General features: G+C 40.5%; 1 protein-coding gene across 2 annotated transcripts; it reads left to right on the forward strand.

Moving 5' to 3' along the window:
• The first annotated feature begins 8,093 nt into the window (after nt 1–8,093).
• LOC139974978 (uncharacterized) lies at nt 8,094–13,598 on the forward strand. 2 transcript variants are annotated; one of them, XM_071982553.1, is made up of 3 exons: nt 8,094–8,394; nt 12,490–13,252; nt 13,325–13,598. In XM_071982553.1, exons 1-3 carry the CDS (start codon nt 8,254–8,256, stop codon nt 13,429–13,431), a joined length of 1,011 nt encoding a protein of 336 aa, XP_071838654.1. In that variant the 5' UTR covers nt 8,094–8,253; the 3' UTR covers nt 13,432–13,598. The 2 variants fall into 2 exon arrangements, with proteins under 2 accessions (XP_071838654.1, XP_071838653.1); XM_071982552.1 differs by having other exon boundaries at nt 8,100–8,394; nt 12,490–13,598.
• Nucleotides 13,599–13,806: the final 208 nt, after the last annotated feature.

The raw sequence follows: 13,806 nt of genomic DNA on the forward strand, positions 1-13,806 counted from the left end.
TGAAAGCTTAGGGGTGGCTGTGAAAATATCTTAAGTTAGTATACCAGTTAGCTCATGGTACGTCAAGATATGTTAGGGCTGAAAGGCAGAACTAGGAGATTGCGACATAAAGGTATACGAATGGGGATGTGGTGGGGCGAGGGGAGAGTCCGGATGGGATGGGGTGGGACTTGGCAGCTGTCGCATGCATAAGGGATATGTTCTCGAACTAGTTAGCAGTAGTTTCAGCATTTCGGTCGTTTTTTAATATAATGTGTGGATTGAAGTCATGACACGTGGTTGACCCCTGGCAATCCTAGTTACTGCGTCACCAGAACTTTCGTCTCATTAACGATGTTGAGGGGGTGGGGAGGAATGGAGGGGTGTAAGGGGTACCTGGAATATTTTTCTGGAAAGGGTACCTAAAATATGTTCATCATCCATCCGTCGAATGTTACGCATGCAGAGACGACGGTCCCCATATATTTTGTTCGAATTCGGGGAACGGGTGGGTGAACGGGTTCGGGGGGGGGGGGAAGTGGAGACCCAGTTACCAGCGTTTCCCATTTGGCATATATTTTGCATATTCATGAATCGTCAATGTTCGATGTAAACACATCAAGATGCATTTTCCAATCGTTTTATTTGCACTGAGAGACGCATGGTCCATTCGATGCAGTTTATAACGTGATATATAGAAGTGCTGTCAGTTACATAAAAGGGTGTTGTGGTTTTATATTAATAATATATATCGCATAAATATATATTAAAGTCCATCAAGCAAACAGAATATTCCTTTTGAATAAAAATAAAATAATTGTCCTAGACATACATGTACCAAACAAAACACAACTTTAAATTGATGTTTGCCAGTGTATAGATTGTAAAATATCAGAAACAGATTTATTATTGATTCGTTTCTCGATATAATAACGATCGTCCTGCTGGAGACGCTAGGTGGGGAAATTACCTTTGAGGAATATACACTCGCTTTCATTACTACGATCAATACTTTGACTTTATGAGTCATCATTGTTGATAACGCTATGCTATGCTATGATATGACGTGCACATTTAGTTTGAATGTTCTATTGAGATTGACGGAAAACACAAAATTAAGTAAACTCACTGATATATGTTTTACGCGGTAAGGCAATCAGTTTTCCGCCAAATAATGGCATGATTAAATACAATTTGAACATTCTATAAAATTGATAAAATGTTTCAAACGTTGCACCTTCCTTGAGACATTGTATATAGCGCTACGTTATAATAGACAATCCTGTACCTCATATGCTTGGTGACCTATCACTTACTTTGTGCATGTTTATGGACCTGGACGTATATGTTTATCATTAACTGGTAACGTTGATGACAAGACAATAACGCATGATTAAATGAGAAGTCTACAAATACCTGAGTTCGTTAAGTGGAATATTATTATTATTTAACTAAAGATGAAACACGGTCACCCATTTATTGAAAGTGAAATGTTTCACATACTCAACGCTTTAAGCTTATTCGTGGGGCAAAAACAAGTACAAATACTTAAGTTTGTCATGTGGAATATTGTTATTTATTGTTAAAATGAAACACAGTGACACACTTATTTTAAATGAAATGTTTCACATACTCAATGCATAAACTCGTTCGTGGAGCCAATAATTACACGGCTGAAGTTACACTAATGATTACGGCATCGTTGCGTGTCACAGAACACCATAATTCACAACTAACTTTAAGTAACAGACAATTATAGTGCAATTCCCAGTAAGAACCCGATACCTCTCTTCTCATCGTAAACAGGCATACCTATATCTGGCTTTAAGCATCGCTTCTCGGCCTTTTGTGTAGTATCTGTTCCCTTTCGAGGGGAATAGTAATGCACACCTGACGGTGATCACACAGTCACAGTCCCGATGCAAGGGGACTGGGGTTGAGAGCGGATCAGTCGTTCGGTAGTTTGGTTTTCGTGCCCAGGTTCTTTCCTGGGCGACTTTTCCTTAAAAAAAGCATCGAAAGGCATATAGTCCTGCAATGACTCCTTCAGCCCCGACTGCTGTATGCAAAGTAGGCTATAGGTTAGGTACCGCATAGTAATTTCTGCTCGGAAGGTATTTGACAGTTTAGTTTGCAATTGTGTGCATTTAATAGTAACAGACCGTCTCAGAATTGTAAAACCTTATCTTGTGACATTCATGAAATGAAAATAGCAATAAAATGTTCTGTTTAAATACTGTTGTTAACAAGAGTTTGATCTAGCCGTATTATCCTTTAAAACAGGGACATTAGTGCCCTAAAATATCTACTAGAAAAATCTCAAGTCATCACCTATTCCGGAATCAAATATTTATCACCATTTTCAAGCATCCTATTTGAAGTGACATCACTTTTGTTTTAGATTCCATATTAAAAGTGTCTTGAAATAATTGAGTAGATTGATCGTCTTGGAGTGCAGGACGATTGAAACCGCTTGTTGGTAATTTAGCTTTAGCGTGCCAAACAGCGTGACCTTTAACCTCCCTATATTAGCAATCTGTGTTTGTTTTTCTACTGAAATGTGTACAATAAACTCGCGTTATTTGGGCTGTAGCAGATCTCCAGTTAATCCATTAAAATAATACTTGCACTTCACGACCATTCAAACCAAACCAGATTTATTTGAAATACACACATTGCTAAGCAACGAGGATTGCTAGTATTTTTCCTAGTTGGTAGAAAAAACGAAAGAATAACATACAGGAAACTATAGCTTTGCAGCTGCTAATCTTCATTTTTGGTTTCGATGATAATCGTAACCTATGCATTCATGCAGGCGGAGAGTCTGTGTATGTGTGTATGTAGGAGGTCCCAATCGGGGACAATTATTTTGTTAAAAAAGTCCCTGATTGGAAATGCATTGTTCAAAGGAGTCCCCGATTGGAAAACTTATTGTTATGGTTAGGGTCTAGGTGTCAAATACAAAAGAAAAGTCCCAGGTTAGTCCAAACATACCAGGGTGCGTGTGTGTGTGTGACGCCTCGCTTGTAAACACGATATCTCATGAAGGGTAGCTTGGACCAATCTAATATTTGGTGAATATGAATACCACGTTAGGTAGAAGAACCGTATTGTTTTGTGGGGAGGTCAAATAGTGAAAACCTTGTAAACACGATATCTCTAAGAGGTAAGCTTGGACCAATCTCATATTTCGTGAGTAGTTGGACCACATTCAGGAGCAAAATCCTATAGTTTTTTGTGGAGGTCAACGGTCATTTGAGGTCACAAGGGGTCAAATTGTGTAAACCTTGTAAACACGATATCCCAAGAAGGAAAGCTTGGATGAATCTCGTATTTCTTGCGAAGGATGACCACATTGAGTTCAAGATCCCTATTGGTTTTGATGGAGGTTCAAGTCCATTTGGGGTCACCAGAGGTCAAATTGTGAAAACCCTGTAAACACGATAACTCAAGAAGGGAAGGTTGGACGAATCTCATATTTAGTATGTAGTTGTGGCACGTTCAGTACAAGATTTTATTGAGGTCAATGGTCAGTTGGAGTCACCAGACGCCAAATTGTAGAAACCTTGTTTTATAAGCCACCGTATCTCCCACCGACCAGCCTATCAGATAACGTGTGCGTTACGCCTCAATGCCTCATGTGAAAAGGAGGCTATTGGCAATTGGAAATTAGCTTATGGGCATCCGTAGAATCTAAAACAGACAGCTCGACCAAATTCGAACATATTTGCATTGGATTCAACGTGCCGCTCGAAAGCCTCACTCTGCGTGCAAAAGGTGTACTTTGTAGTACAGCGGTTCTATTGGACGTTTTCCGTCCTATTTATTTCAGGTTGGATGTAGTTTCGTTGTGACCAGGCAGCGTTTATGAAACTTAACATTTCCTCTAGTTAGATTTTTTACTATGACCAAACCCAATGCGAACTAATTGTGTAAAACGGAGTTCACGAGCTTTTGTCTGGATCGGCTGTTGATCTCAATATGTGTAGTCTCTTCCACCAGTTTCAGCATTGATAGGCCTTATAAGTAACGTTCGACTTTCGTCACGTTTATTATTATGGGACAACTTGAACAAACCTGGCTAGGCCTGTGTGCAAGTTTATGTTGTCTAGGCCAAGTTTATGTTGTCTGTTTTACCTCCATGGTTATACTAACAAGCAGAAGTCTAGTGCATTGAAGTCATCGAAACCTCAATGCATTTTGCATTCTGGTTAATATAGGATTTCAAACGTGGAGGAGGGAGGGTGGGGGAGGGGGGGGGAATAACAGTTTCTCTCCGACTGATTTAGGTAGGGGCCTAAACCTTATGGAATGACCACATGCGAATGGAGGAATGTGTAAAGGAAATGGTGCTGACCAGGGATTATTTGATGCCCGCTACCATGTAGGATCTGGGGTCCTCTCCCAGAAAATAAAAAATTAGACGTCGAATGGTGCATATTTAGACTATACATTGGGTCTGTATAAGAAGTTTTAAACGCAAGATTATGGTAATAATTAATTATAGGCTAAATTTACAAATTTCCTCGACTGCTTTAGGTAGGGGCCTAACTGGGGGGGGGGTGTGCAGAGTCAAATCAAGGATTTTATTGGGTAAGGGTGCTGACCTGGGATCATTGAAGCAGACGTTTATGTGTGGGGTTCTGGGGGTCCTCTCCCAGAAAAAAAGGTTAGATGGCAAATGGTGCATTTGGAGATTGATTTAGACTACAAATTAGGTCTATGTAAGAAGCTAATAAATACTTTGTGTCAGGGTGAAAAAAGTGGGTGGGGGGTGGGATTGGTGTTACCCGTAATAGTGGTCTAATTGGCTGAATGCACAAAATACAACAAGAAAAGATTCCTTCGATTGAATCATTTTGCCCCGACTAACGACGGGAGGTGGGGACCATGCCCTGCCTCCCTTGGGCACGCCATTGGCAAGTGTAACAATACAAAGGAAGGAATGTTCTCGACAGATGAAGAATACAGAAGCCACATATCAGGAGGTTTGGTGCCACATTACCTGTATATCCTTCTACCCATGTGTTCAACAAACCCTCACATCAAGCAACAGCCTAAACCAACTTATCTACTAACCTTTGAACCCATATCATGCATCTGAAGGATCTTATAACATTTTCGCTCATTTTGTATCCATCCATCATGTGACTATTTAACGTGTTCTTGCAATTTTCAGCTTTGTGGGGACTGTTTTACGTGAAGCGTTGTAATGATACTCAAAAGGAAATTATTAGAAGCATAAAATAAGGGTTTGGGCGACTTTGTGTTTTTCATTGAACTTCTCGTTGTACCTTGCATATACACTCTTTACGTCACTCAGCGCGGACGTGCATGAGAGTCAATAATACTTTAAATTACCTGCAATTGTCGCAACTTTGTTTCTACTCTGTAAAGGGACTCTAAATCATGTGAAGAAACCACAGAGAATGCATATAGTCATACCACAGAGCTACAAGTTACAGTTCACTGAGAATTACTAGTCATACCATGGAGCTATAAATTATAGCTCCATGGTCATACCACAGAGCTACAAGTTACAGTTCACTGAGAATGCCTAGTCATACCACAGAGCTACAAGTTACAGTTCACTGAGAATGCCTAGTCATACCACAGAGCTACAAGTAACAGTTCATTGAGAATGCCTAGTCATACCACAGAACTACAAGTTACAGTTCCCTGTGAATGCCTAGTCATACCACAGAGCTACAAGTTACAGTTCCCTGAGAATGCCCAGTCATACCACAGAGCTACAAGTTGTAGTTCACTGAGAATGCCTAGTCATACCACAGAGCTACAAGTTACAGTTCCCTGAGAATGCCTAGTCATACCACAGAGCTACAAGTTACAGTTCCCTGAGAATGCCCAGTCATACCACAGAGCTACAAGTTGTAGTTCACTGAGAATGCCTAGTCATACCACAGACCTACAAGTTGCAGTTCCCTGAGAATGCCCAGTCATACCACAGAGCTACAAGTTACAGTTCCCTGAGAATGCCCAGTCATACCACATAGCTACAAGTTGTAGTTCCCTGAGAATGCCTAGTCATACCACAGAGCTACAAGTTACAGTTCCCTGAGAATGCCCAGTCATACTACAGAGCTACAAGTTACAGTTCCCTGAGAATGCCCAGTCATACCACAGAGCTACAAGTTGTAGTTCACTGAGAATGCCTAGTCATACCACAGGGCTATAAGTTACAGTTCCATGAGAAAGCCTATCATATAGCTACAAGTTGTAGTTCCCTGGTCGTACTGAAACAACTCAGTTATACTTAACATGCTCAGTCATTCTGACATGTCCAGTCATACTCAGGGAATCATCTTGATGTATAGACACGTAATATTAAGTATAACTAACAACGTGAAACGTTTGTCATATGAAAAAAAAGGTGACAACATTTTGCATTCAACATGATTGCAACATGCACTATACTACGTGTTAAACGTTCTTACACAAACTGACCGGACCATCCTGGCGTATATTTTACGAACAAATAGGGTGTTTTAACCAAAGTTTGGGTGCATGTTTCATAAAGTATGATGGAATATAATGAACTGAATAATTGCTCTTAAACGACAATGAAGGGTGCTGTCATGCATGTTTCCAGTTTTTACCCGCCTTTATGTCAACTTATTTGCATGCTTTTGTTGTCTTTCTATTGGTGTCGTTGGTAACATACACGTGTTAATTGTTACGCCATTGCTACAACTCATTTTTTATTATCCATTGTTCTAAGTTATTCCATTATCAACTGCATGAATTATCAGATTTCAAAATATGTTGTATAACAATTATAATAATGTTTCGTTAATGTTGTACTGCGACATTTAGCAATATCCAGCGTAACTTGAAATAACCGACGCATTTTGTTCTAATTGACGCTTTTTGTCAGAAGGGCCCATTCCATCGGAACCGGTGGACAGATAACCAAATTAGCGTGAGAGTATTGCCTGCTTCCTGTTGACACTAACGCATAGCATGATCATAGGAAAAAACAGCATGGTTATAGCAAAGAGAGGCAATGACCTTATTAAAGGGGTGGGAGGGGGGGGCGGAAGGGAGGGAGAAAGGAAGAAGAATCTGGCTTCACTCGAAGTGAAGGTAAGAATTATCTCCCTCATTCATCTTTCCAGTACTGTATCAAGTACTTTTTATCCGAGTACCAAGTACTATGCAAAGTGCTTTACTAAAACATTACTGCAAAAATTGCTTCCTATAAGTTGTCTGCTGGCCACCTACAAGTACATGTAATTTAACACATGATTCGTTTATTCAGAATGCTGCAGTAAAACCTTCATTTCATCAATTATATTTTTTCACATTTGTTAGCTATAGTTGCCTCAGATGTCAGAATTGCAAATCGGTTCATCCTCTATCATGATTTTTAAATACTTTAAGAAATATTGACGCAGTTGTATGGTAATGATAAAGAACTTTTCAATACATATAGATTTCTACTCACAATTGTGAAAACCATAATTTATGTGTTTTCTTTAGTGGTTTGACATACGTCATTGTTTTCTTGGCCAATATTTCGTTCCAATTGTTCCTGAGGTTAGTCTTGAGCGGAAATAATATATTGCAAGCAGACATGTCATAGGTTGGAATTCCTTAAAGCAGTACAGGTTTGACATGTTATACATATATAGATATGTATAAATATATAGTACATATATAGTACATATTCTAGGTGACACTTGACAAGGGTTCATCTATAAAGTATTTCTGACATTGAGGTGACCATCGATATATGTTGGTTGGTTATTCAAATAACAGTTTGATAACAATATGGGTTCCTCGATGACACAATATATACATTTCCACTATATTATAACAGACTCCTTTAATAATGTTGCCATGCATTTCATTGTACTGATTTTCAATATGGGTTCCTCGATAACACAATATTTACATTTACACTATAATATAACAGACTCCTTTAATAATGTTGTCATGCATTTCTTTGAACTGATTTTCATCTAACTTTGTTTCGATGACCGTGACTTATCTTTTTTTCCCAAAATTTCTTCGGAAATGACACATTAACTCCATTAAATAGTAAAAATATATAAACCGTTACAGGAAACAAGTGGATTTGCTAGGTCATGTAGCTATGGGTACAAAAACGTTGATTTATAAAGTCCTTTCGTCAAAGAATATAAATGATATCAATTTTAACTTAAGAAGCATAGCTGCAGATTTTGATGGTTCATTTGACGATAACTTTTTGTCGATATCGTCGCAGGCAAGACCTATACACTGCCATTTGAAATGGCGTTACCCAGTAGAAGGTATTCGACTGTGATATTTATCTTAAGTTCTTTGATGCTCTTCGTCTGTGTTTCCAGTCGAGCTATTAAAAATGGAGAAGAAACGGAAAGGGAACGGCGTGCTATCGTAATGAAATACTGGGTTTGTACAAGGTTTTCTTATCTAATGTTACTTGATAAATAAATGTAGTATGTTTATTTTTCATATATATATATATATATATATATATATATATATATATATATATATATATATATATATATATATATATATATATATATATATATATATATAGATAGATAGATAGATATAGATATAAATATATATATATACATATATATATATATTTACATACATATATATTTATTTAACCAATGCCGGTATAAGTTTTTTTTGTTAGAGAGAGAGGGGGGGTTGGGGAGGGGGTCGGCCTGGGGATGAAGATGAATTGTATATGCTAGGTGGCTTGGGGGACGTGGGAAAGGAAAAGGTATGTCCCACTGTCCTTTGAGAAAACGCAGAGTGCCCAATGTCCGGTTGACAGAGCGAAATATAAATGAGAACTAGTTGAGACTAGTGGAACACTAAAGTGGAACGCATGCCTGTACAAGTTTTTTTTTTTGTTAGAGAGAGAGAGGGCGTTGGGGGAGGGGGTCGGCCTGGGGATGTTAGATGAATTGTATATGTTAGGTGGCCTGGGGGACGTGTGAAAGGAAAAGGTATGTCCCACTGTCCTTTGAGAATTAATTGTATAAATAAGGCTTCTTGAATGCGAAAAGAACATTTATTTCAAGAAATATTAAATACCGTCGGTAGACCAAACATTCTCTTAATTTTGTTGAAAACGATGAAACTGTTAGGCATGAAACTTTACACATCACATTCATCACATTACAAATATATACTTCAAGAAAGGTTTCGAAAATTTTGTACAGGCGTGTAATTGCTAATTAATTATCAATAATGCAGGCAGACTACGTTTTGTTAGTTTTGAAATTATTGACTTTTTATTTTCTAAATTCACTGACTTAGTCTTCTATCCTCTGTTATGTGGTGCCTGCATGCTTTGGTCTGAAACATCTACAAAGATTTAAAGATGCATTCAAAAATGTCAAATTCACATTAACATTTTAGAAAAACAACAACATTGAACTTAGTAGTGTACCCTTTATATTACTTAATTGTAAAATGTTATTTTCCTTGTAACTTATGGAAATTTGCCCAAGAAGTCGGCCGTCAATCTGACCACAGAATTTAGCTGAACAAAGATTGGAAAACTCACCAAATGTGAATTTAAAGTGAATTGAACGAAATACGTAAAACATGGGAATTTCTTGGTTAATTTGTGTATATTTGTTTTGTTTTTTCGTGTGTGTGGGTGCGTGTGTGCGTGTGTGTGTGGTTGTGTGTGTGTGTACGTTCGCAGCCAAGGAATACCCCTCGCCCACCCCTTTGTCCGGCATGCATGCCAGCCATCATCAGTGGTATGATACCTATGATCAAAAACGTCCCCAAGCAGCTAAGTGCATTGTTATGCTAATTGCAAGGTACAACAATTGTATTGTTCCTTCACAGACAAGACGAAGACTTGAGCAAGTCTAACTATGATTTCCTCGAGTCACATATATATCAAGTTTTATAAGTTGTCTTTCTTTTCTTTTTTTGCTCTCTTTCTTGTAAAATGCAGTTTGAAAATGCTGAACTAAAATTATAAAGTTTTAAACATGACTGATAATTTCAGTGTCGATAGTAAAGTCACATTGAAAGTATGATAAGACAAAGTTAGAGTACATGTTTCCACCTTCTAACACTAAGACAGCACACATCACACAAAATGGCAGCTCGCAGACATGGTTTTAGGATTTCAATCAAACGGAAGCAAAAATTGGCTGTTTTGGGAGTTATTTATAACAATTACGTTTATGATATAACAGGTGCGTATCCAGGGGGGGGCGTTGGGGGCGCGCGCCCCCCGGGTAAGGAAAAGAGGAGAGAAAAAAGAGAAGAAAAAAGGGAAAAGGAGGGGGAAAAAAGAAAAGGAGGAGAGGAAGGAAGGGAAAAGAAAAAGAAAAAAGAGAGAAAAAGGAGAAAAGGAGGGAGTAGAAGATAGCCAAGGCCTCGGGAAGAGAAAGAGGAACAGTCATAGTTAAAGCGCTGATCCCTATTATACACACAGGGTAGCCAGTGACAGATCAAGGATTACGGAGGGGGTGTGCGCCTCACCCTACCCCTTACACCGACATCTCCATTTTTGACGTTTCTATTTTTCCTCTCTCACTAATGTATCTATATAAATACTATATATGGTTTATCATAACGCCTGTGTGTGTATGGACGCCTTAAACAATTGTACAATTGTGCTATATGGAACCAACTGTGGCTGGTCTTGAACTCGACCGAGTCGAGTTCAAGAACATGACGCATTTTGGGAAGGGGGCGACCGCCCCCCCCCGAGCAAATTTTCTTTATGACATCGCTAGTAATTTCAAAATATACAATGCTTAGATGCAACATACAAGGCCTGGAAAGTGTCATTTCCAGCGATCTGGGAGGCATTTTCAGCCAAAATTTTTAATGTTCGCTTCGCGCCAACTCATGGTGGCGCTTCGCTTAGATATTTTGCTTACAGGCTTCGCCCCTCCCTTGGCAATTACTCGCTACACGCCTGTTCGAATTTGTAAAGCAAAGAGCATATATAACATCATATCAGTGAGCAATGCATGCATGTTCCACGATGAACAGCCTCAAAAACTGTCTATGTGTGTAGTCAAAGGCGTAGGAGCCCAATTGGATTTGGGGGCTGTAATGACTTGCCCGAAAAAAAGCCCAAATTTTTCGCGCGCAAAGCGCGCGTTTAGCATATCGATGCCAATATCATATAAGCAAGCATCGGTCATTACATTGCATGGCATAGTGTACCTTACGGTCCGTGAAAGTCGCACATTATACCGCCGGATGCTAATGTAAACAACCAAATGTCTTATGTAGATGGAGAAAAAGCATACAGATCCATTTATGTCAAAACTCTCTTTTACAGTAGTAATGTCGGCCAAGCTTACAACTTTATTTTAATTACCAAGGAGATCATTTTTAAGCTATTCATTGCTATTTATTTTTCTTTCAGTAGGTGCCCGACAAAGTGGGAAAAATTTGGTTGCGGGGGGGGGGGGGGGCTGCAGCCCCCGCCTCCTACGGGACCTACGCCTATGTGTGTAATGTTCGGTTTCGATATACCTGATATCGGAAATATCTGCTATTTTTCGTTTCCTTCAACCAAGTTTTATAAAAGCCATTATAAGAGGTTTTAATATTTCTACACCAAGAAATTAACTGTGTCGGAATTTTCCAAAATTTCCTCACCAACATTCTTCATCATACTTTCCTCTACTCGTGCAATTTTGACCTGTCTGTTAGGGGTTCAAGGAGGTTTTTCTATATTGCTTGTCCATAGATTGAATTTTGTGCAACATTATGGATATGTTTTGAAGTGATTTTATTCACGAGAAATTTGAATTTTCAAATTCTCAACAAATAATGGGCTTAAAACCTTCAAAAGTGGGGCTTTCGGATATTGTGGGCCGTGACGTAGAACCACCTACAAAAGCAATGATCCATAGGACATGCAATGAGGTCGAACATGGTGTGTGACTGGTGACAATCTTCAAAAAGGTTATGGATGGAAAAAAAACTTTTGGGAAATACTTGGTTATCAGGCAAAAGTGTACATCTGGTTGGTCATTTTCAAGCCCGATAAGTGCCATTTCCGGTGATCTGGGGGGTATCAAAACCAGAAATTTTCTTGTACGCTCCGCGCCAACCGATGGTGGCGCTCCGCTTAGATAGTAATTCGCGCCCCCCGGGTTAGAAAATCCTGGATACGCGCCTGTATAAAGTATCATCTCAAGAAGTTGTTTGGGTTGGTGTCTACTTTAAGTAGGCAATTATCGACTGTAGTCTTCGATACCATAGTAGGACGATAATCACTAACAGATGAAATGTGTCGCGCCCTCATTAATTCATTTAGTTTTTGGTTGTAAGATTAGCCTCTCCTGTGTGGATACTTCAAGCTCGTTACGCACGTTGAGTATTCTGACTGCGCAATTTTTACCACGATTGCGTCATCAATGCGATTCTATGATATCCTTCTTCAGCTGATGAGGATAACTTAAATTCATGAGGAGACATTCTTTATACGCTTACATTTGACCAGATATAGAATTGTTTTTGTGTTTGCAGATTGACAGACGTGTCAATGATGGACCAATCGCAGATCCAGAAGGTGGATGCCTGGACTGTGCAACCGGCGAAAATACCGGTGGCCAAACTGATCATACAACTTCTCGAGGTGGAATGAAGCGACCCAATGATGATGGTCACAGACGTGGAGGAGGAGGCGGTGGTGGAGGTGGAGGAGGTGGTGGCGGTGGAGCAGGCGGTGGGGGAGGGGGTGGTGGAGCAGGAGGTGGAGGTGGTAGAGGTGGAAATGGAAGACCAGGTGCTATGGGGGCGGCAGGAGGGAAAGGCCGCCCTGGAGCTGACGGAGGTGCCGGAGGAGGAGGTGGTGCCGGAGGTGGAGGGGGTGGCGGAGGTGCTGGTGGAGGCGGAGGAGGTGGCGGTGCAGGAGCTGGTGGAGGTGGAGGCGGTGCAGGGGCTGGTGGAGGTGGAGGCGGTGCTGGGGGAGGAGGAGGTGGAGGCGCAGGAGGTGGGGGAGCTGCTGGTGGTGGTGGAGGAGGTGGAGGAGGAGGTGGTGGAGGTGGTGGCGGTACAAATGGTCATGTCGATGTTAATACTGACAATGGCGAAATAACACCCTCCATACCTGCTGATAGACATGAACCCGGAGGAGGGCCCGCAATGGGTGGTCATCACGGGCCAGGAGGGCGCACGCCTCACGGTGGTCATCACGGTCCCGGGGGTCGCACGCCAGGTGGCCGTCACCATGGACCAGGTGGTCGCACTCCTGGTGGAGGTCACCATGGACCAGGTGGTCGCACTCCTGGTGGACGTCACCATGGACCAGGTGGTCGCACACCAGGTGGACGTCACCATGGACCAGGTGGTCGCACACCAGGTGGACGTCACCATGGACCAGGTGGTCGCACACCAGGTGGCCGTCACCACGGACCCGGAGGTCGTACCCCTAAAGGTAAAAAGCCCAAGAAACACGGTCGCCATTGATTGGGACATTTTATCAATCGTGTAGTAAAATTGTCTGGAATATAATAGCATAGAATGTATCTGTAAAATATAAAACGACAGACTGACAGGGGGCCTGTTTACACGTGACCCAGATCTATACCTGGGAGCTTCAAAATAAAGTAACAACAAAAATTCCGAATTAAATTTGTAAAACGAAAAAAAAAACAACAAGAAAACCTTTGCCTAGTAACGTACTATACCCTGCTGTTTCCTGTTTTTGTAAACATATAAGATGATACTGCTCTTCTCAAGGTTCAACACTATACTGCCATCTTCAAATCATTTTGTCTTTTGGAGACATTTAATTGTCAAAGGTAAATCTGTTTCTGACAATACCTTTGAGAATCTGCGATA

This window comes from Apostichopus japonicus, chromosome 10 (assembly GCF_037975245.1).
Source record: "Apostichopus japonicus isolate 1M-3 chromosome 10, ASM3797524v1, whole genome shotgun sequence".
Taxonomy (NCBI): Eukaryota; Metazoa; Echinodermata; class Holothuroidea; order Aspidochirotida; family Stichopodidae; genus Apostichopus; species Apostichopus japonicus.